This window comes from Oryzias latipes, chromosome 14 (genome assembly GCF_053564925.1).
Source record: "Oryzias latipes strain Hd-rR chromosome 14, Olatipes_Hd-rR_3.1".
Lineage (NCBI taxonomy): Eukaryota > Metazoa > Chordata > Actinopteri > Beloniformes > Adrianichthyidae > Oryzias > Oryzias latipes.
Genome location: NC_136250.1, coordinates 18,811,244 through 18,835,897, shown reverse-complemented (window position 1 = coordinate 18,835,897; position 24,654 = coordinate 18,811,244). Strand labels below are relative to the sequence as shown.

Genomic DNA, 24,654 nt, shown 5'->3' with positions numbered 1-24,654 from the left:
TGATCCCAGAGCAGTCTGGGCAGATGGAAACAAGCGGCCATTGGGTTAACAACCTTCAAGATGGAAAGGAACCAATAATTTGGGAAGTCTGCCTCTTGAGGTCCACCCTGAAAGATGGGTTCACAGTTAACTGCCTCTTGCAGTCAGTTACTTTTATAAGGATTCATGTGGTCAGGAGCAAAAGCTGATGAGGTGGAAACAGACTTGAAAACTTGACTGGCTGAGATGTGCTGGTTAAATACCATGAACTTGGAACTAGTTAGACTATGACTGAGCCTTAGTACACAGTATTCATTGACTGAATTAGATTCTAGTCATTAATAAACAAAGAATTCTCCTCCACTTTTGGTGGAAACAACAATTTTAAGACAAAACAGGACAATCTGTTATTTGTACTTTAAAAAAAAAGTATTAACATGTTTTTCAATTGTTTTCTCAACAAGTTGTTTTAAGGAGGTATAATTGATAATTGAAGAATTCTTTAGTAATATTTCAGCAGTGAGTTTAGTTGTTGAAACTTAAAATCTTAAAATAATGCTTTCACTTTTCAAATGATTGTGGTTACACAATCTTTGATAGAAGTTAAGTGTCCTTGTATTTTTATTCTATGTATTTATTTAAACATTTGATAAGCAATGGGAGGATTAGACCCATGAGTTGCAACATCTTGTTTTTTGGGGTTCCTCCAAACTAATAAAAAACTAAAGAAGTAACAACTACAATCAACACAGGCACACCACACACATTTTTTTTACCCCTCATCTCAAAGGAGTTTAACAAGGCATATTCATTCAAAAACCAAAAACATAATTGGTGTTTAAATATGCTAAATTGGGAAGTAGGAGAAAAAGAGATTTTTGAGATCTTTCATGATCATGGAAAAAAAACCATATTATTATATTATTTATAGCCCTGCCTATATTATTTGTAGGCGGGGTTAACCCCTAGGTAGCCACTGCATTAACTTTCCGAGGCGGAAGTAATGTTAGCTGTGAGTTTTCTCCGAGACCCTATTAGTTGACGGACAGTAAGCATGTCAACATAATGCAGACGCGAGACCAGAAATGATCTCTACTGTGTGGTAACACTTCGGCTTTGTTGTCAGCATACTTGATGGGAAAAGACAATTGGATGAGTTGAATGCTGTGTGTCAACATTATTACACAAAGATAGCGTCTGTCACAGGTAACACATCTAATCTGTTAACGAACCTAAAAAACGGCATCACCCGACTGTAACAATCGGGTCTACAAGAAAAGAAATCTGCAAGTAAAATTTTTTTTTTTTTTCAGGCCAGTGTTAAGTATTCTGGCAGCTAATAGTTTTTCTTATTTTATAAAGCAGATCACCTACATCGGTCAATTTTATTTGTTGTTATGTAAAACCAATAAATGCATTTTGAAAGAATTTTTTTTCAGCCTTTTTTGTACTGAAAAAATACGACAGACAGACAGACACAGAGACAGACAGACAGACAGACAGACAGACAGACAGACAGACAGACAGACAGACAGACAGACAGACAGACAGACAGACAGACACAGAGACAGACAGACAGACAGACAGACAGACAGACAGACAGACAGACAGACAGACAGACAGACAGACAGACAGACAGACAGACAGACAGACAGACAGACAGACACTTTATTAATCTCCCAAGGGAGAAATTCAGGTGTCCGGCAGCAAAACACGCACAATAAGATAATAGTTTATAAAATATCAGTTCACATCAGGCACATTTTTTAAACAGCAGTACCGAACCGAAATGTACCGAACCGAGCCCTATGAAATTCTGAAGCCACCCGAATTGAGATTTTAGCGTATCGTTACACCCCTAATACATACCATAACGAAAATACAACTTCTACATTTGTCCAGTAAATGCCTTTCAGGTTTTGTCCCGACCACTGTGAGACCAACAGAATGTCAATAATTCAAGATGACCTTGAATAAAATTTGTTTGCTATTCTTTATGTTCAATAGATAAATTGATTATTAGATTATTCCTTTTAGGTTTAAACAAACAGCCAAACATTTGTGGAATAAAAGGTTAAATAAGGCAGCTACAGCAACACTCCTTGTTATCATTTCTTGTTACTAACAAAAACTTTAAAATTGCATGTGTCACACTGTTCTAAAAAGATTTTTCTTTATTTCTAAATTTAAAAATAGTTTTGGTTTAATTCTTGTCAAAGAAATTGCTTTCAAATCGGGAAAAAACACACTGAAATGAGAGAAAAATGTATAAATTAACAAAAACATCTATTGTCTATGCAACATAAAATGATGTTTATTAGTCAATAAGAGTCTCTGTTTTTCTGCAACATTTAAAATGTTTTTAACTGTCTGGAAAATGTAATATAGCAGAGTTTAATTAATGTTTTGAGTGAAAAAATTGACATTTTAAGTCAATAGTTACTTAGCAGCTCCATCTCAGGAGGAAAAAATCCCAACCTGTCTCTCAAACGCAGCCATGCTAATTACTGCAATCAAAGAAACAGAAAAGAGCGATGAAGCCTTAAATCATTTGACAAGACAGAATCCGAAACATCATAAAGGCAAACAAACCCTTTCTACGTGTCAAATAAAAAAAGGAGGCAGCAAGCAAATACCACTCTCACAGCTGCAGGGAAAAATGGTAAATATTTAATGTAGGTGCATTTTAACACTCTGTCTAGACGTCTAAGCCAGTATCAGAACAATGCAAACAAGGCAGCTACTGTGGCCTTTAGTCCCTGTTTACACCGCACACGCTGCTTTCCTTGTTTTTAATTGTGTTGGGTTGATGCCTGGGGGTCTGCGCTGCTCCTTAAGCTCCCTGGCATCACTAAGAGGCAATATCAGCCCGCCACAAGTGGGTCCCCAAAAGAACAGGCTTTATCTGCAAAGGGCCAGCCGCCAGCAGAAATTCCGTATGCAAAAGCATGCATAAAGGTGCGCAGTGGATTACATACATGCACACCTAAGGTCATTTGTGCCACCTGTGCACTTACAAGAAATAAATCAGCTTTTTTTACAGCTGTTCTGTTGTGACTTGTAGACATCTGTGTATTTTTTCCCCAATGATTGTTAGCAGGGATTTATTTTTTAATAATTGTGGATCCCTTTGGAATAGTAAAGAGACAAGAAAAGAGGCTGTGGAGGAAGAAAAATATTGAATCATAGAACAAAGAGACAAAATTTCACTAATGAATGGTGCATTTACATGTAAAAAAAATTACCCAGAGTGCAACAGAATTGTTATTTTCATAAACCTTGCGTGATTTATGTATTTGGTATTTGAATCATCAAAAACAAAGTCTGGAGGGAAAATCCATTGTTAATTCATTGTTATTTTGAAAGCCACATTTCTGTGAAGTTATGGTACTTAAGATGCCAAGATTTACAGCCACCATGCTGAGATTTCAGAGCAACGGACAATGGAATTTCGCTTTTATAAAGGAATAAAGTGTTGTGCTTTAATGGAAAAAAATGAGCCAAATAGTAACAGAAACTGTTAATAAATATTTATACAGATTGTCAAAAAACAAATCTTTTACATATAAATGTATGGTATTCTAATAGTGGTTTAACAAGTTTATTCATTTAAAAATAGGTAAAAACTGCCAGAAGAACTTCAACTTAACAAAAAGAAAAGTTATTGACAGCTGGGACGGTTTCATGTTTATTTGGGTTAAAAATTGCTCAACTTTACCAATCATGTATGGTAAAAAGTGCAGAGAACAGATTCATGGCAGATACATGGCACAGACGTCCGTGGTTGGTTCGTGTTGGTCTGAGGCTGCATTTCTATGGCAACTACAGGAGTAAGCATGTTAGAGGGCCACACCCCTTCCACTAAGGGCAACTCGGAAGAATCTGTCAATCAAACGCTCTGAACATTCGAAGAAAGGTCACCTACTTTTATTGAGTCATCTGATTGGTCTGTTTACAACTTGAATAACTTACTCTACACCAAAAATATAATGAAAAAACATTTTAAGGATTACCACGAACATGTAAATAAAGGTATCAGAGCAAGAATGGTTATTCTGACAAATAGAATGACTTTGGATTTTGGCTTTTTGGGACCAACAGGTACTTTCCTTGGAACGCGAGGGGGAGTAGTTGTTCAGTCCAGTTCCTATTTACTGTGAGTGGGTCCAACACAACAGTTTGCAAGAACATGGGCCTTGTCAAAGTCAACACAATGTAAGTTGTTAACTCCAACACATCCCTTTACATTTTGGCAAAGAAAAAAACAAATCTCCTACTTTTTGATCCCATTATTTCTCAATCAGATTATTAATCTTAATTTTTTTTGTGGTCAAATTTTCAGTTTTAGCCTTAACCTACATCTGAAGAGTTAGGTGTTAGGAGCATCACCAGCTTTGTTTGACTGTGTGGAAATACTGTACCCTGCATTCGGAGGTCTTGGTTTGAAATGAAACCTAAACCCTAAAACCACCTGAAATATTCAGAACCATGGAGAACTCTGAGTTTTAGAAAGAAAAAAAAAGGTCTGAATTGCCTTTTTAGGTCATCTATCTCTCTGGGCTTGTTATGTGATTCCTGTAAGAGTCTGAAAATAACTGTTTGAAGTTTCACCCAGGAACAATTTGTGAGACATACCCAGAGCTCAACTCCTCTTTCCATCACACTCCTCAAAATTACAAATGCATGTCAAAATCACACAAATATAAGTTGCAGTAAAAAATAAATACAAATCTAAATATTATACAGCAAAAATAAATGCTGATGATTTATTTTTCCCAATTTGGAGCTAGTCTCTGGGAATGGATAATTAAAAAATTAAAATTCACAATCTGTTAAAGTCCCGCTCCGATCATCTTTTGAGCTATGTATGTGTGTTCTTTTAAATATGATTTTTTTTTTTTTTGCCTAAACCCAAAAACCCGTCATCTTCTAGGACAGGGGTCGGGAACCTTTTTAGCCCAGAGAGCCATGAACACCACATATTTTTAAATGTAATATCGTGAGAGCCATACAATATGTTTAAAACTTAAAATATAAGTGAGTGTGTGCATTTTATGGAATTTCAAAACTTTTAAAGTACAATAAGTCTGTGAATTCTTTTTAATAACATTAGTATTGTAGTGGACTGAGTTGGACTGGGTGGCTGTTGTTGGGTCACGTTCAAAGTTCCAGAGTTTATTGAACGCCTCAAGCAGAGATGCTGGTTGGCCCTCAGTTCTGTCGCTCAGCCAGTCTTTGGGTAGTTTGGAGCAATGGGGGTTCAGCTATGGGCTGAATAAGGAATTAGCAGGGCTGGAGCGGAGGAATAAAAAGTTGGGCGGAGCGCTCTCAGCGGGAGAGATTCAGGAGTTGCTGAATAAGTTGTACGCCGTTGGTTACAGCCTACAGTAACCAGAATAAAGAACCCTAAAATAGGTTAAGTCTCCGTGCTTCAGTGTGTGTAATGGATGTTACATCATGCCGTTGCTAATAAATGATAATTCTTACCATTAATGTGACTTCTGGTGCTGCATGGTGGTTTTGCTGATGGTCTTGTCTGGTTAAGTGGTGAGTTTAAGCTTCATGCAGGCATTGAGACTTTCATGCGTTAAACGTGACCGTAGGTTGGTCTAATGTTCTTTAGTGAAAAAGACTGCTCACATGCAAATGTGGAGCCAAACATCGTCAGCACAGCAATACTCACGCTGCAGTGTGTGTGGGCAGCATGTTCTAATCAGTGCGCCGCTTCACCTTGCTCACTGCGCCCACTACCCCTCCCCTTTTCCTTCACACACCTCCTTCTCAAAGACAGGAGCGCATCTGCCGGGACAGCAATTCGCAAGTTTCAGGCCGCTACAAACTGGCATCGCATTGCGCCCAAGAAAGACTGGTCTAATGAAACTTTATTTTTTATAATTAAAGATTTGTCTGCGAGCCAGATGTGGCCTTCAAAAGAGTCACAAATGGCTTGCGAGCCATGGTTCCCGAGCCCTGTTCTAGGACATAGTTTCTGCAGTGCGGCAGTAGTTTATTAAAAATTCCCCTCTGAGTTGTGGGTGGGACCATTGGTGCAGAGCCATTGCCAAAAGCCCAGAGCAGGCTTTTTTTCATCTGCTCCTGATTTACAGCTATGTGAATAAATTAATACTCAGAAATGCAATTTTCATGTTATTTTTCTTCATAAATGTCCTTCATCATCAAAAAGAACGCCACAAGAACATGTTAATACAACAAAAACACAATTTTCATTCAACAATAGGCCTATGTGATATTAATATGAATCCCTTTAATTATTATTAAAAAATAAAAAATTTAAATACTGTTGGCAGAAATGTATGATTCCATGTTTTTATGTTTTTTTGTGTTGGATAGTTTTTTATTTAGGCAGCTTCCATTCCATACCAAGAAAAAGGCAGTTGTAACATCAGTACTGAGGTTACAGCAGTAAAATTACTGCAGTTTTTTATTTTTATTTTTTTTCCAGTGAGAGCTTTTCAATTGTGAATGAATGGGGTAGTGGTGGTTGTGAGGGTATAGAAGGGCAGAAAGTGATAGCAAAGAGCAACAAATAGAAAATGGAGCAGTTCTGAAGTAACAAATGTTTCCCCTAGATTGTAAAAATATATTGTGAAAGTAATTCTCCTCACTGTTGGTGGTCTTCCTAAAGCCCACCACTGTGGTATTTATGCTGCAACACTGTGAAGCTGAATGTATAACATGTTTTTTTTTTTCTTTTCTTTCTTTTTAAGATACATAGTATTTTGTTAAAATAAAAAAGGTCATTTTAGGACTGAACACAGGACATGGTCAAAAACTAATTTCTATAAATGTTCATAACTTTCACTTTTATGTTCATCAAAAATAAAAATAAATACAAGAGCCTGACAACTACAGATTAAGTGACTTATTATGTTTTTCCCTGCTAAAAATGTACTAGCAAAATAAGTTTACTTGTTTATTTTTCATGAAAAGACCCCAGCAGTGATTAATGTTTGCTTGAACCCCTTACATTTTTTCCATAATCCCCACAGCATTTGTGAGGAGCAGAAGGCAGGGCTTTCTAATAGAGGCAGGCAGAGTTTATCAAAGGTTTACAAGTGTGAACGGCTTTTTCTTGTTACGGAAAACCCCTTTGTTTCAATCTGCAAAAGCCATTAAATCTTCTTTTGGAGTGACTCATATTTTAGACAGGGGGATCAAAGGCCACACAGTAAACAGAGAGCAGATTGTGAGCTCACAGCTTTGCTCCTGTTAGTCAAAATGAAGGACATTTGAGGAGACAGCTATCCACAACAGGAGAATAAAAGGAAACGAGACGTATTGAGAAGCCGACATGTGAGACAGCAATAACAAGCTAGACATCGTGACCAGAAAAATCAAAGAGCACTGCTGGAAGGAATGAAAAGCAGAGAAACACATTTCACACTTTCAGAGCAATTTTGATTTTTAATAAAAATTTTGACTTTGAAAAAAAGAAATCACTTAGCACTTTCACCTCAAGCCTATTGCAAAAAGGGCCAAAGGGGAAATAAATGATTAAAGCCGCAGCAAACCAACTCAGAAATCCTCTAATCTGTATCAGGCTTAATAGGAAAAGGACTACTCCATATGAAGCACGTCTGTCTCTTAGACTCATCAATGGATGCACATGCTACGTAATTTCATGCATAGAATAATAGAAATGTTGATCTTTGACAGATTTTTATTACAACGATGTAATATGCCCAATGCCTGTCCATACGAACTTGAGAAATTATTTTCCAAAGTGAATAATTTATGAAACCATGAGCTAAAAGAAAGAGATGCTGCAATAAAACCTTAACTTTTAAATAGTTAGTTGCATACAAGGACCTAAATGTTCATTGTGTTTCTGTGAAGGAATCTCACGCAGCGTTCACACTGTACAAGATTCCAATTTGCGTCCGTCACCTGTCTTTCAGTGTGTGTCAAAATTGGTGCTTTGACGACTTGCTATCCCGAGGAGGGACAAAATTAAAAGAATAAAATTAGAATATCTTTTTATTTTATTCTTCTCCAAGCTGATCAGGTTATCCAAAGCTGAGTTCTTGATTAGTTGACGCGACGCATCTTCCTCACTACCAATCAGATACTTGAACTCGAGACACGCCCCAATGGGATGCTCAAAATTCATCGCCGGACCTCTGATTGTGCCTGTACTTTGACTTGTCATTGAAAGCGGACACCTCTGACGCGTTCATAGCTTTAAAAGTATGGTCATATGTTCCTGAACACGTGTTTAGTGTATGGCAGTGGTCTCCAATCTTGTGTAGCTACACGTGAACGTTGGAGTTTTAAACGCAGAAGCTCGAAACGCTCATTTACGCATGTTTATGTGGACCCATCATTGGAAGTGGCCGCTTGAAAGCTCGTTGCCGAGGGCGATACAAACGTAGCGTTAGACACACCAATGGATGCAGTTGATCCATCTGATCCATCTTAAACAAAATTTTATTAAGATATGGCGAATACGATCACAATGGAGAATGCAGGCCCATACTATGTTGAGAAATAATTTACAAAAGAAAATCCTTTATGAAACGCTAAAAAAAAGAGATACTGCAATTAAACCTTGACTTTTAAATAAAGTTTGTCACATTCAAGGATCCAAATGTTCCTCATGTTTCTGTATTTTCCTTTTACTGTTCAAATTAGTCATTCTATTTTTTTCCCCTGGAAATACTAGAAGTAAATTAAAAGTGTTAAATTTCTTTTTTTCTAAATAAACTGATTTCTTAAAGAAAATAATTACATTTCACAAAATGTGAACCATTTCTCCTGCTCATTTCCTGTCTCAACACAACCCAAACATAACCACACACTCATTAAAACAGCAAAGATCCAATAAATGCCAGACATTTTTTCCCAGGTTAGCATAAACTACAATTAAGGGGAACAGTTGAACACTGTCATTCACACAAGAATGTGGAAAAAAGGAATGTAGGTGTGTTCTTGTGCCTGTGTGTGGTCATGACAAGGTGTCTACCACCTTCTCCTACTTTTTTTATGATTTAAATTGCACTAACACATGTGGTTTTAATCACAGGAGCTCTGTAAACCACTTTTCTTTCTCCTACCGCAGTTGCAGCAACACAATGCAGCACAGTGAGCCAGTTTCCCGGGAGGCGAGTCAAGGTCGTGGACATGATAACACCTCCCGACTGCGGCACCCAGATGTTCAGGGCAAGATATGAGCTGAGTGAAAATGTAAGCAGCAGGAATGTGCTCACTAGCTTATTCACCACAGGCTCTGGAATTGATTTTACCTGATGCAGAATAACAAGTGTTTCTATTATTGATTTGTTTATTTCTTTCTTTATCAATGAAATATGAATGTCAAGTTTGGAGCCTAAGACTGCTGTTTTTTTCCAAGAAGCTCCTATATAGGTTGATTAAGAGATTTCATGAAGCTCCTATGTAAAAGTTGTGTTTATATATATTTTATTAAGCAATTAAAAATGGCATTCAAACTAAAAGACATCGGGGCGGCCATCTGTTAAACAAAAAGGGCGAAAAGCAGTTCATTCATACTAGAACCAGAACATCTTTAGTGCCTGATAAACATCTGAGCCACATAGGTCACCAGGACATTTGAACTGGAGAGTGAATCTAGCAGCATGTCAGCGAAACACAGGAAGGCTTACATTCCTGCAGTCTGAATGCACTTGAGAACATTGTGTGATGCTACTGTCACACCAGGTATGTAACACACGCTCTTAAACGCGCATTTAACCCATGTTGTTCACACTATTCAAGCGGGGAGGGGCTTCTTTTTCTATTGCGATTGTTCACTAGCTCATGTTCACCAGTTGGAAGAGGCTTGATATGAAATGTCAAAGCGGTGCAAATCTCGCAATTTGTGCACAAAACGGAAACAGTTCGGTTCATTGCAATGGTCGATATGGATTACCATCATGGCAGAGGTTTGGCTTTGGATAAACCAGCTATGCTCCGAGTTTAGTACGTTTAACCGCCTAATTTCCTTGCATAATTTCCAAATCCGAGTCCCTGATTGGTTAAAGTTCCACCTGTTTTAATGGCCAGGCGTTTTATAGATAGAGCCCGGAAACGCGAGGGTTTTGAACGCAGGAGGCTAAAACACACGTTTACGTGGACTATGTCTGTTTCATGGAAGTGGCCGACGGGTGGTATGAACGTAACTTTGGAGTTCTCGATTTTTAGGGTTTGATGCACACTCCCAGTATATCCACTCAACTGCTTTTCACTAATAATCATTTTTTTGTCTAAAGTTGGATTTCCACAGGTTACGGCGCATCTCCGTTGCATTTTACAAGGACTTAGTGAGGAAGAAGAGAGGATGAGGCCTGACTGCTTAAATTTTGGATGAGCGAGGAGAGATGGATGAACTACTCAACAGGGGGTGGCAGGAAAACCACTCCTCCGGGAGTCAGAGGGGACGCACAGAGACCCAATGGAGACCATGTAAACTAACTGATGGTCGTGAGTCACCGCAGATGGACCAGTGTAAAGCAGGGCTGAGGGGCAGCTGTGATGCTGAGGTAGAGTGGCCGACCTTTGATCGAACAATCGCAGGCTTGATTCCTGCCAGTGCTCAGCAGATAAGCCACCATCAGTGTGTGAATGTGTGTGAGCATGGGTGAATGAATTGCCCTGTGACTGTAAATCACTTTGGACCTTGAACTAAAGGTTGACACCATTACGTCAAACCTGTGGTTAAAAAGTGGTCTATTGTTTTTCCTTTAGAACTCTGGATAAGTAAACTGTGGTGGATGACAGTCAGCTGCTAAAACCCATCTGTGTTTGCAAAAAGAAGCACCTGGCTGGAAAGCACATGTGTCCAGTGAAGCCAGCAGCCCCTCTCACAGGTTTACTCTCACTCCATTAAATGTTCAGCGGTAAGTAAAGTGGCTGTATAGGACATTGATTATCACTCAGGCAGAGCTTGAAGGAAACTTTCCATGAAGAGAGCGGACACTGGATTTGCACAGAGATGGTTTGTTATTCTTAGTATTTTTAGGGAAAAGAAAAATCCACATAGAATTGATTGACTTTAAAGTGCTGGCTACAAAAATTGTATATGAAAGCTCTTTGTTTTGCCTTATTATCTTAACATAGATGTTAGTTTTTTTGTTTTTTAAATGTACTGGACTGTTGCTTTATAAAACCTTTTTTCTTTTTTTTGTATGATGGTGTTTTTTAAGGGTTTTACTAAATTAGCACTTTTTCCATTCAAATTGGAACTACACTAACACAAACAAGAAGGTATGAAGAAAATACAAAACATTTACTGCAAAATAATAAAAATGAATAAAAAATGATCCCAAAAAAGAGTAGGACAATGGCAATGTGTCGTATATTACAGACATTGTTCATTTTTATTGTTTGTGTGTATTCGGGGGGGGGGGGGGTAAGGGGGGGCTGGGTTTTTCTCTTTTTAATTTTTCTTTTTATTGCTATTATTATTTTTTATCAGTTTTTGTCTTTAACTGTAAAGCATTTCAAGCTGCACAAGTATTAGAAGTGCTTTTTTTGCATAAAAACTCTAAAAATGCATTTAAATTCAAATTTTCTTTTGACACTTTTGAACTCATTAGTCAAGCTAACACAGTTAACAGATCGGGTGCACTTGTATTTATCAGTCTTTTGAATTAGACGATACCAAAATGTTTGTAAAAATGTTTTAAAAAATAACAAATCCCAAGAACGGTCTATACTCATTCAAGTCAGCACAAATCAGAACTTTCTCGTCATCTTGACCTCTTCTTATTTGTTTGTTGATGATTGCTGCAATAATGTCCTGCAGAACTGCAGCACACAAATCTGGTTGGTATGATTGCAAAGGACTCTGGGAAATGTGGGCATGGAGAGATTTATGAGACTTTTTAAATCTGACACGAAACCATTGTAAAATTGACATTGATTTGGCCCATTTCAAATACTGTGATCTTATGATCTGTTCTGTAAGAAAATGAATACATTAATATTAAGCATAAATACCATGTAAAGCAATTCAGCTAAAATGGATAGGGTCCTACAGAAGCCATGAGTTCTATAGAATATTTTCACTTTATTCTTTATAAAATGAAGCCAGAAGCTGATAGTTAAATGGTAAGGTGATGATTTAATGACATAAAAATATGGAAGAAAAACCCGTTTCTGTTGTGAATCAAAACTCTACATTCAGCCCCAAAATTACAGCCACACTGTATTTTAGCTTCTCTGCATTTGCATCTTTTCACGCTACCTGCCACTCACCTGTGTGCCCATTATGCGCATATTTTGAGCACTAAGATCAAGAAATGTGGAGAAATAGCTCACTGCTTCAGCGGTAGCTCAATATGTTTGCAATACTGAAGACTCTTTTTCCACTGCAACAGATATGTAGGTAGGAGGGCAAATATGAGGGTAAGGGGGCAGTACTCAATAGAAAGGAAAGCCCTTATCTATCTTTAGTCAATGACTCCAAAATACTTTTATAATCAATGAAGCAATTGATTAAACAAAGTATTCACGTCCAACAGCATAACACAGATCAAAGTATTAAATAACAGATTATAAATTACACTTAAAAAAATAGCTTTAACTGATAAAAAAAAAGATTACGAAAGATTTACATTTAAAAAATGCAATTTTGATTTATCAGTTTGTAGTCTGATCCAACCACAGAGTGGACCGATCTATTGTTTCTGTGTGACGGTCCCAAGTCTGGTTAAATGCTGGGTGTTTGAAAGAGTGTAGTTGTGTAGTGGTGTAGTGTCAGAAAGAGCATCTGAGGTAAAACCCAAGTCAAACCAATCACAAAGAGAAGGTTCAGGATTGGTTGTGCCTCTATGGTGCAGATGGACATTAGACCACTGTCTGTCAAAAATGAATAAGAAAAAGAAGGCGTGTTTTCAGGAGAGAAGGAAAAAGTGTAGAACATGGAATAGGAATTTAGAATGTAAGGACTTTGACAGGGAAATCTAGAAAGTTGGTCAACATGCTTGAGAGAAGAAAGGTGCATATCCTGTGTGAGCAGACAGAAAAGGAGAAAAGCTTGTAGACTGGGCGAAGGTTCATGCTGTTTTATCATGGTGTGGAATAAAAGGGAAACCATGAAGGAGTGATCCTGAAAGAGGAGTTTGCTAAATTTGATACAGAACACAGTACTGAATTGATCAAACTTAAATGTTTCTGAATGTTTATAACCTATACTATAGGAGCTGGGCGGTATACTTTTCATCCATCTATCCATCCATCCATTTTCTTAACCCTCTATATCCGTTTCAGGGTCACAGGATTGTCCCAGCAACTGTTGAAGGAAGGCGGGTACACCCGGAAGAGGTTGCCTTTACAAAAATGACAAATGACAGATTATTTTTTAATCTGGAACAATTGATTACAAGAGGTCAAATACTAAAGTATTGTGGCAGGAGGTTAATTTAAAAATAGATGTAAAACTTGTTTTCATGGATCAATGTTGTTTTTAATATAAAGTGTTTTTTAAGCTGCATTTGCTGAGTTAGAAGCAAAGACAAATAAAAATGTAAGCACCATGCAAATGAAACTTCTTAACGTCATGCTCTGTACTTTGACAACAAGGCTTGGTTCTGTCTAGTCCGCTTCATTTTTATTGTATTTTTTTGTTTTGTTTGGAGTTTTATGATAGATTAAGCAAAATGTTAACTTAATCCTGCATCAATCTTACTTGCCACTGGATTTAGAAACGAACCAGAAAATAACTAAAGAAGAGGATAATGAAGGATTATAACCCACTGCACACAAAAAGTGTGAAGCAAACAAAAGCGTGAAAACGTGTCATCAAAAGGAAGCCTTGCAGTGATGCGCAAACAGCCTCATGAAAGTTGAGTGTAGCAGATTTTAATTCTCATGTTCTCTGACAAATTAGCTGTCCTTTTCAGGATTCTCTGAAAGTCTGCCTTCCAACGACGAGCACTGCATAATGAAGGTAAAAGCTGACTGCACTAACAAGATAAGTTCTACGGGGGGAAAACGATCACCTGCACTCTTCATCGCTGAACAAAAAGCTGCAGATATTCAACTGGAATTTTTGAAGAATTGTTGGCAATTTGAACAAATATTATAAAAATTATATAAAATGGTATTAACACAGAATTAGTACTTTTTTACTTTTGTTGTCCTTTCAATCCAATCAAGATCCTGTTTCTGATCACTTTCAGGTTTCTTAATTTTATTATGTACATCATTTTAATGCTTGCAAAATTTACAAAGCAAAATCAAAGGATGATTTACTGAGTTTTTGTATAGCCTGTCGAAGATTTACACTGTGACTTGGGAAGTTTGCAAAATGGGAGACAACTTTTTTAGTCATTGGCAACCTTTTAAACAACATTGTAATATGGAACAGGAATCATAAAATCACAGGTTTGTGCAACAGCCGTGCAACTCTGACTCTCAAATGATGTCTCTTTTCCACTGAATAGTTGGATAATCATTAGGCATTGCTTTGTACGTTTTGCCAGCATTAAAATGATGTATGTCATAAAATTAAGAAACCTGATAGTGATCAGATGCAGGATTTTGATTAGATTGCAAAAACGTACAAGTACAAGCTTAAATACTTCACCGGTGCTACCCCCAGGGTCACGCACAATGATGTAGGGAAGCTATAGCACTAAAGAATAATTACATTTGCCTGTAATCCCAACAGTATGTTAGTTTCTGATTGTTCAAATCTTTCTTACACGTTCTCAGGGGTTACTGACAGACACTGAAAGCAAGCTAGATCTTTTAATAGATTATAACCCTTATAATGTTCCTATTGTCTGTTCTCTCACTGTTTTAACAACTTATTAACCTGTGAGACTTCCTTTTCTTTCACTAATGTATCTTAATCAACTGTAGACAGTTTCATTTATCAAGAATGAATAGACAATCAAAGCATTGAGAGCACCTCAAGAGCAAAGTAACAAGTGTGTTCCAAAATATGCCAGGTATGCTGAAAGTGTTCACCTTAAAATACAATTAATATTTCAAAAGCGTTCTTGCCTTATTACAGGCTGGTTTTTGCATCCCGCCATGCAACATAGCATTCTGCCTAATTATATTCGGCTAATTAAAGCAGTTTGTGCGTGTTTTGGTCTCTTCTGGGAAACTGCTCTTCATGCGGCAGTCTTTGAACCCTGTCAGTAATGACAGGAGACAAATGAAGGAGAAAGATGAGAAGGATGGAGGAAACAGCAAAGGTAAAATGTGCACTTCTGATGCATCCTTTCACAAACGCAGGCCTTTTTTAAAGCTTCTTTAATTTTAACTGCCAGGTTGTTGTTTTTTTTCTTTTTGATTATGATTGTGAGAGCGCTGCTATTTTCTGCACGAGTATGAATGCAGAAAGAGTTGCACATTGATTCAAATGATTGCTAACCATCTCACAGGAGAGGAAATGACTCAGAAAGATGAGCCTGACACGTCACCATAATGTGACCCTATCTCAATATTAACTCGCTTGAAAACATAAAAGAGGGAAAATGTGCTTAAATTTAGCTAAAATTAAAAATTGTTAAAGACGTTTGCACAAATACTCAAATTCCAGCTTTCCAACATTTTCTCCAGTATATTACTAAAAGCATCAGCATCTTTTAGGCTTGTTTCAATAAATTATAGATTCACACATATTTTAAGTACAAACTGTAAAGCTACAGACACACGTGTGGCGCATAAGGCTGGGTCTCCTCAAGAATTTGCAGAATCGATTCGATGCAATTCACCAGAGCCAGGATTCAGTTCAATTCAGTGTATTTGTATTGCCCAAAATAACAACAGTCGTCTCAATGGGCTTCGTACCGGTAATTGTAAAGTAAGCATAAAATCAAAAGGATCAGGAATACATTGAATTCAGTAGGAAAATACTAAACAGACTGAACTAAACTGGCCATCCATGCCCTCAGACCCTCCTTTGCGGTAAGGAAAAATTCCTAAAAAAAACGGATTCCAGAAAAAAGAAGAAACCTCAGGGATGTCCACGTGATGGAGGGATCCTCCCCTAGGACGGACAGGCGATGAATCAGAACTCTTAGACAAGAATGAACTCATCTAACTCTACAACTATGTATTTATGGATCATTCCCATGTGATTTCTTCTATTCTTTTGATCTACTTGACTCAACTCATTTTTGAATTTACAATGTTGACACATTTAGACGTGTTTATAGAACTACATTAATAATCTATATATAATTTGAAGATAAACATATTCATCTGCTACAGTTCACATACTGTAAAATTATCAAAAGGAGAAGCTCCAACAAAAATGTGCAGATCACTAAAAACTGTAAAAGCTCTAAAATGGCTCAAGTGACAACATAAATGTTCTGCCTCTCCTACAGGGCGTTTTAGTTTGGCCACTAGGCGGAGCTCACTCTATAGTATTACACTTTATTCCAGAGGATTTGAGCAAAAAAGGTGCTTTAGACCACAAAGTGTTACTTTAAAAAACAGTTTCCTCTAAGGAGTTTTGAAAATGAATGCCTGTTGGAATTAAAAGCTGTTCATTTAGTCAGTAATGTATGTTTAGGTCTACTAAACATTAGCATCAGCAATCCTATGGAAAATTCCATTTTATGTTAGCATACAGCTAACAAATCTAGGGGTTTAGCTTTAATGCTGTTATGCGTTAGGTCATCGGAAAAAGAATATAAAAGATCCCTCTGTAACTTGATGGATCGATTATTGATTTATTAAGCTTGGATCAATTCAAATCAATTAATCAATTTTATCAACCCAGCTCTAGTGATTCAAGAACAGACTAAACTTGCTAAACACGGGTTATTGAGCGCACATTTAGCCCATGGTGTTCACACTGGACTACCCAATACTAGCACATGTTCGCCACCGACAGTTGGTGCGAAATGTCGAAGCGGTGCAAATCTCTTGATTTTTGCTCCAGGCTTTTTTTTTTTCACTCCGGTGTAGGTACCATAACTGTTTGGCCTGGAACTTCCATTCATACGTTTCGTCAAGATCTGCTCGGGCTCTACAAATTTTCATTTCACGTTCCCTTTTGTCACCTGAAGTTATTTTCCCTCATAAATTGTGTCTGACAATATTCTTTGTAATTTTTATAATAAGATGTTGCCACAATCCGCTTGTTATTCCAGTTTAGTTCAGCCGTGGCTGAAAATGTTGTTAGCATGGCTAATGTTGTTCTTCCGGGTCCGTTCTGGCAATAATAAAGCACTAGTGGGCGCATGGATTAAAAAAACTATAAGCATACATGCATTCGATAATAATCATAACAATAATAAATGCACGTTTAGAAGACAATTTTGCTCTATGTAGGAGCTCTGTTTGTTTACAACAGACTTCATAATATTTTCTTCTATGGTAGTGTCGTAATTTGTCCAGACCAATCACTATCTGACACATCATCGGACCAACGGACAGCCAATCACATAATGTGACGCCAGCATTAGTCCCAGGACCCTGAACGGTTATGGTACCTACACCGGACTCTGCAAAGCGTGTTCAAGCAACCACTTCCAATAAAAAGTCTATGCCAAGGCACATAAATGTACGTTTTAGGCTTACATGGTTGAAGGCTTAAAAATATGTGTAACACATGAACGCAAGAATGTTGAACTCGTAACCACGAAATGCACATAAACGAGCGTTTACATAGACATGTCATTGAACGTGGTTGCTTGAACGTGCGTTGCTGAGGCCGGTGTGAACAATAACCTGTAAAGCACTCTATGAAGAACAGATTTATTTGCAGAAGTAATTTACCCAGATGCCTTTGCAAACAGATGCAGCGGGAGACTGACCTCAGGACAGGAAACCAAAAAAGAACGGAACAAACCAAAGACAAACCCAAAGGCTGGTGTAGCGTTTGAGATTTATTCTGTCTAGATGAGCACGACTATTGCTTCTTAATTTAGAGATCTTTCTTTTTTAATCTGAAGACTACATTTAGTGAAGGACGTTGAGGAAATGTTGGCGAAATGCCAAATTGAAAGGTGTCAAAAGAGTTTGAGGAAATAGCAGATGCCTGTTACCATGGAGCGAATGCAGACACCCACCTCTCAAATCTCAAAATAAGGAACTGTTGTGCGCAATTGGCTTCCCCTGGATGCACACACACCCTCACGTCCATGTGCTATCCTTGTGCTACTCTAGGCGCGAATGCGATGACCTGCGAACTCTGAGCCGCAGGCATAGTCAGAGCTCTTAATTCACTCAAGGTCAGCAAGCGCAGCACACCCAGCTCCAGAGGAAGCCAGCGCGTAAACAAGGGAGACAATCATGAAATGCAGAATTCAGCAGACATTGTGAAAAACACTCATTAAAACACAAACTTATGCTAACACCACCATTACATATGCATCCATGCATGTTCAGGCAAAAACCAAACAACTGCAGCAACATCTATAGGGGTTTAGGACTAGGAGGCTCTGGCTTGGTTATTCTGCTAAAGCTCTTCCTTTGGGGCAAAGCTCTTCGGACCATGTCGGCTTCATTTTTTAACTTTTAAGAAAGCTTTAAAACTATTGGGAAGATTATTAGAAGCATAAAAAATGCAGCTTCTACCACCAAATATTGTCTTCAAACAAGTGGGTCTCCAAAGATGTTTTTAAGTGAACGATTTACAAAAATAAAAGCACTTTTTTTGAATAAAGTTGTGCATGAATGGATCCTTATGGAGGTTCTTGCATTTTTGCTTGACAAAACATCTGGAGTATAGGTACATGTGATCCCTAACCTGCATACATCTGGCAGATAAGCCAGATGTGTCAGTAAACATGTTCGCCATGGGGCGTCTGAGTACACCTGTGAGGGAACAGTGGTGAATTTCTTCCTTCTCCATGAATGCAGATGAGAAAAAAGCCTAGGAAGACTGAACGAGACTGACACTGCCAACCAGTTAATAATTGCGAAGATTTTAAACCTCCTTTGTAGACATTTAAGATATTTTATCAGGTCAGTGAACAAATGAATCAAAATCAAAATCCTTTTGCTCTATATTCTTGACAATAGAAAAACTTGATTTAAGACTAAAAAAACCTCAAATATTACTGTAATTTTTGGTCCAATTTGAAGGAAGTTGTTTTATAAATCAATAAATGTTCGACTGGCATTCATTGTCCTTATTTTGGAAACAAACATTTAGACTTATGTCCTACAAATTAGTGCTAATTTTAGATTTGATGAGGATTTATTTAAATGGGCCAACTTGTACTAAGATTGTATTCTTAATTTGTTTACATTTTGTTCTAAAATGAGTCATTTTCCCTTATGCTAGTTTTTTTTTTCACTGTAATAAAAGAAAACAACAATTAAGTAAACAAAAACTCAAAAATATAAAGATCCATAAAATTTATTGTTAGGCAAAACTGACTTGCTGCACTGACGGATCATTTTACTTCTTTCAAGTGATTTTCTTTCTAACAAGAGTGTTTTTTTGTTTTCTTATTTTAGACTACCTCTTTTTACAGTTCAGAACTAGAACACATTTTTTAAGTATCTGTCTCTAGTTAAGCTTGTTGTAGTCAAAATATGTCATTCTACTTATGCAAACAATGCATTATTCAAGTTAAATAAGTGAATGGATTTTAAAGCTGTTAAAAATGTCAAAAAATGCAGAAGTTACACACAACTTTTTTCTAGATTACTTTAACTTAAAAACAACAGGGAAACCAGAAATTGAGTACAAATGAAACTGTAATAGTCAAAAGAAATCGATATTGCTCCAAAAAGTAACAGAAAAATATATCCCGACTTGAATAACCCAAGAAATGGATTTAAAGGAATAACCCAATTTAATTTTACTCTCTTCTGTTGCTGTAACTTGTCAAAGTCCTGGACTGCAACTGCATGACAGCCTGGTTTGATGGGTTGTTGTTTTTTTTGTTTTTTGTTTTTTCCCCAGAGAGGGTCCAGGTATCGTGCTGGCTTCACCAAAAGAAGGTTACTAGGTTACCTGCCAGGTGCTCACACAGCAGAATAATGTCCCACCATGAGATGTATTAGTTGGTTTACTTGTTGCTTGAAAGCACAGAACCACAGTCTCGTGCGAAATATGAAGGAAAACGTGATAAAAAATTAGGGAAAAGCAGCTCCTACCTGAAGAAATCCGGAGAAGAACCAACAGAAAGTAAAGCCCTATGTGACAGGCAGGCATCTCTGAAAACAGACGGTCTGAATCCAGTCAGTGTGGTCTGCAGTTTGGGTCTCACATCTAAATGAGTAACTTTTTTAGGCTACAGTGGGGGATCAAGGTGGATGGGAGTCCTGGAACTCCACAAATGACGCGTGGATGAAGTCCGCTCAGATCTCAGTCCAAGTTTACACATCAGTTAAGGCATCGTTGCTGATTGCTCGATCCTCCAAAAGAAACGAAAAAAACACGTGGAATCTGTCCGCTTTTCAAAAAAGACAGCTAGTAACTTGACAGAATTCATCCGTTGTCTTTGTCTTCGGGAGGATAGAAGAAGAAAGTCACTTCAACCGCATAATCGTGGCTGGCGGCGCGGGGCTGGCGCTGCTTGGATGAGGCGCCGCGCGTCTTTACGCAGAGCTGCTTCCCAGTCAGAGGCTTTTTCTGTTGTGCTGAGGAGATTCCTGCGGGTCAGGCACCATTTCACCGCATAACAACGCACTCTCTGGGAGCAGCCCAGCAAAGCTTGCTTTAAAATGCGTGTTTTCTTTTTTTTTAAATAAAGTGAAAAAACAGTCATCTGGATAGATTATGGCCAAAAATGTAAAATCTAAGCCAAGAAACCTTTAAAGAAGCTCTACAAGCCTGGTTTAGAATATGAATTAAGATCCAAATTAAGCGCGTTTTCAACATCCATCATAATCAATGTGAGCCTTTCATGAAATGCAAATTTTTTTCCAACTAAAACTTTGCCTGCTTAATATTTTAAAGCACGTCTCCTGCTGAAAGTGAGCGCGATATGACCTTGATGAATGATTTATTCTGTTATTCCTGCGCTATGAACGTGTGCTGCGTCTTTAGTAGGGCCAAAATGAAAGGCTGAAAAGCAAAGTGTTCCTAATGAGTCATTAAAATGCCCCTTCATCCCGACTCAAATCCGGATCGATGCCTTTTCATCAGTAAAAGACACGCATCGATCAGGATTCACCCTCTGACCTGTGCACTGCACACACTAGGGGAAATATACATTTTATTTGGTTTTACAGAAAAACAATGATCCAATATGTCCATAAATTATTTTTAGATGATAGCTGAGCTTTTAAAGTAACTTTTGAGCTCTTTTATTAGCGAAAACCTGTTTTTAAATACACAATATTCTCATTCCAAACTTGATGAGGGTCACCGTTTTTGAGTAGATAAGTGCTCCCTCTGCTGGCTGCAGGGTGACATTACAGAGCCACATAGCAAGAATAAATAAGGTTTTTTTTAAACGTAACTTGCGAATTGTTAGATTTTGACCTTGTATTAAAAATTTTAAATGGATACTTATTCATAAAAAAATATTAAAATAATTGCTGAAGACCCCTGCAAATGATATAAACTTACAAAGATTTAAAACCTTGATTTTAAACCCTAAAGGTGTTTACTAAGTTTTAGGTTGATTTGAGATCTCTTCCAATAACTTTTTGTCTCATTAAAAGTATCCAGAAATTATTATTAAAAGGACTCAAAATCTTTTTGACAATAAGAATGCTTCATTCATAACTTACATTTCACTGTCATGTTTTGTTTCATTTTATGGATGCAATTTCTAAAGTCCAATAAATGCCAACAAGTTAGACTTGCATTGATTTTTTATTATTTTGGAAACAAAATATTGGATTTATGTTCTAAGAATGAGTGCTACTTGTAGATTTAATGAGGATTTATCAAGATAGGCCAACTTGTACTAAGATCATACTCTTATTTTGCTCAGATTTTGTTCTAAAATGAGTCACCTCCATTTATTACACTACACAATTAGGTAGAAAGGTAAAAACTCAACAAATACAAACCATTTGCTTAGAAATAGCAAACAATACAGTGTAACAGTCAAATGAAAGTAATTTTAACAGTTTTTATCTTATTTTTGCTTTTCGAATGCTTGTATGAACTTTTTGTTTTTGATTTCATATAAGTTTTCTTGTTTCTTGAGAGATAATTTTCCTATTCTAAGGTTACCGCTTTTGCAGTGTATTATTTTAGACATTGTTGAAAAGGCTGGATTTTAATTAGTGCTTCATAAGTAAATAATATTGCTTAAATATTCATACCCTTTTTGTTCAGAATTCTACAATATTTTCTTTTTGACTTTTTATTGTATTTGACTTTTGGTTTTCTACATTTATTCCAGTTATTTCAACATTCTTTTAAAGTTGACAGCATAACTTCTTTTGTTTTGTTTTATACAGCCTCTTCAAAAGAAGAATGACCATTAGAGTGAACTTATAAAGCCTCAAAAATAGATATCATTTGTTTTGTCGCCCATTCCTATTTTATGAGTTTGGATAATTGGTTAAATAGTAGTTGCTGCACAAAAACCATAAATGAATGAGGAACCCACTCGGACTCATCTTTAATATTCTAAATCCTCCCTAACTTAAATTTCCAAGAGCAGATGGTGAAAAGTTGGACTCAAAAGCCTGTGTGTGTTCATGGAAGCAAAGGACATAAAATGGCAAGGATTTCAGGGAGACCGTGCCAAGCTCTTCGAGCTATTTATATGTATTCATGTCAATCCAAAGCAGCATTCCAGTTTGGTTCTCTGCCAGGAGTAAAATATCCCCCCCATCAAAAACATAAGAACAAAGCCAAATCTCCCTAAAAATATTTGTGAAAAATAAATAATTTGGAATCTCCGCAGAGCTCAAACTTGGCTTTTTTTTCCAGTCAATGTTAGTGTCTCATTCTCCAAGCTGTTACTGAATTGGTTGTTTCATATCGGGCCTCAGGGTCTTGGAAACAGGTATTGATTAGAGTTGAACACTTTGCCATCATTAGCGTCAAATGATTTACTCCCTTCCTTATCACACACTCGCTATCCAGGCTGCAACCGACAGCTCTTTAGCTTTTCCTTCCACTCCCTGACTCTACTCTTGCTCATTTGTCTGTACCTCCCCCTGCACATGTTCAGAAAGCAAGCTTCCTTTTTTCAGCATACACAGAGAAAGCCTCATGCAATAGTCATTCCTTCTGTTCTTCTCAGTCTCCTTCAATAACGCTGAGCTTGTAGTAACACGTCTAACTCTGTCAATGCTTCAGACTCATGTTTTAGTACACAATTTGATCCCCTCTGCATTAAGTATCGCAACAATTAAAAACCAAAAGGAGAAATGTCTTTTTATTTTAGTCAAGAATCATGTTTTGGGTTACTTTTCAACTTGTTTATGTGGTATTTCTTTTCACGATGGGGGACATTTATAAAGGAAATTAAGCTTAAAGTTGTGTTTCTGGGTATGTCTTTGATGAATAAGTAGTATATCAGGAGCAGATACAAAAATACAGTCGGAAAAAGTTACTACAGGAAGCCGCAAGCTCCCTGTTCTGTTTCGTTCTGATGCATCCAGACAAATGCACGTCTTTGTTTTGGTTCCAAACTGTACAGCTAAATAGCCTAAATATTCTCTGCTACAGGTTGGGGTTTATCGGCCCTCATCCACACACCCTGCCAAATACTCTCTGGTAAGATGACCACACTCCCCATGTTTGATTATGGTGATGTCATCTATAAGATGGCTCCCAAGTGTGCTCTCAACCGGCTTGGTGCTCTCCATCACTCAGCTTGGGTGTACCTTTTCCACCAGCTATTGTGAAATGTAGAAACTGATGGGTTGGTCCTCCCTCCACATCAGACGACATCAACTCTACGAGGGAAGACGCCACAATACCTCTCCTGCCTCCTACATCGTTCTCATAGCAACTACTATCTGAGGTCCAACATTACACTTTCCATTCCCAAGGTCCGCACAGTCTTCCTTTCATTTTTTCTGCAGCAAATGCCTGGAACTCTCGCCAAAATTCCCTTAAACTTCTCTCATCAGAGCATTTGTTTAAGCAGAACCTGCAACGGTCCATAGTTGACTTCTGTATTTGTTGATCCCCTGTTTTAATGTCACTGTCACAATTTTTTACTGCGTTTTTGTCATGGAGTAATGTGTTTTTTTCTTTTTGTTTTCCTGGTTTTACTTTCGCTGGGTCTTCCTGCCAAGTCGTCACTGTAAATGAGAATTTCTTCTCAACTGATCCTCCTGGTGTTAAAGTGGGAGGCTGTAAGTTAGTGGGACAGAGTGTAAACAAAGGGATGATGGGACATGGGGGAAGGGTTACTTCAACAGTCTCTGCCCACAGCTGAGAGACCTACTGCCGCTCTGCAGGAACTGAGTCCTAGAAAACCACACCGGTTTTTGATTTTCCCCAAAAAAGGCATAATCATAATTCAAAGACTACTGGGAACACTTCAAAAAAAAGATCAAAAGAGGATTGGAATGGCTTTGAAAACTCATTTCAGAAAAAGACGAACTCTACATCAAAAGAAAAGAAACTTGCATGGCTTTAGGAGTGAATTGGTTTAGTGCGACACATCAGTCTTCAGCGACACAGAAGGAAGGGTTTTTTAGCTAAGTGCTGTATTTTCTGTGGACAAACACACAAACAGACAACAGCAGACTGGACTAACCTCCTCTTTCAGGGAATCGGCTTAGACTTCCAAAAATATCAGACAGAAATGGAAATAATGTGAATAAATTCAAACAATTTACAGTTTC

At 37.5% G+C, this 24,654-nt stretch overlaps 1 protein-coding gene across 3 annotated transcripts in view; it reads right to left on the bottom strand.

The window, feature by feature from the left end:
* The window catches only part of LOC101156600 (roundabout homolog 1), a 119,339-nt gene that overhangs the window by 87,371 nt on the left and 7,314 nt on the right, over positions 1-24,654 (bottom strand). Inside the window, exon 1 of one of the 3 annotated variants that reach the window (XM_078930640.1) lies at positions 20,038-20,861. The exons of the other annotated variants lie outside the window; for them this stretch is intronic. Coding sequence (XP_078786766.1) covers positions 20,038-20,095 — 58 coding nt within the window. The 5' untranslated portion in view covers positions 20,096-20,861. Of the gene's footprint in view, positions 1-20,037; positions 20,862-24,654 lie in introns of those variants that run through there. 3 annotated transcript variants of the gene reach the window in all.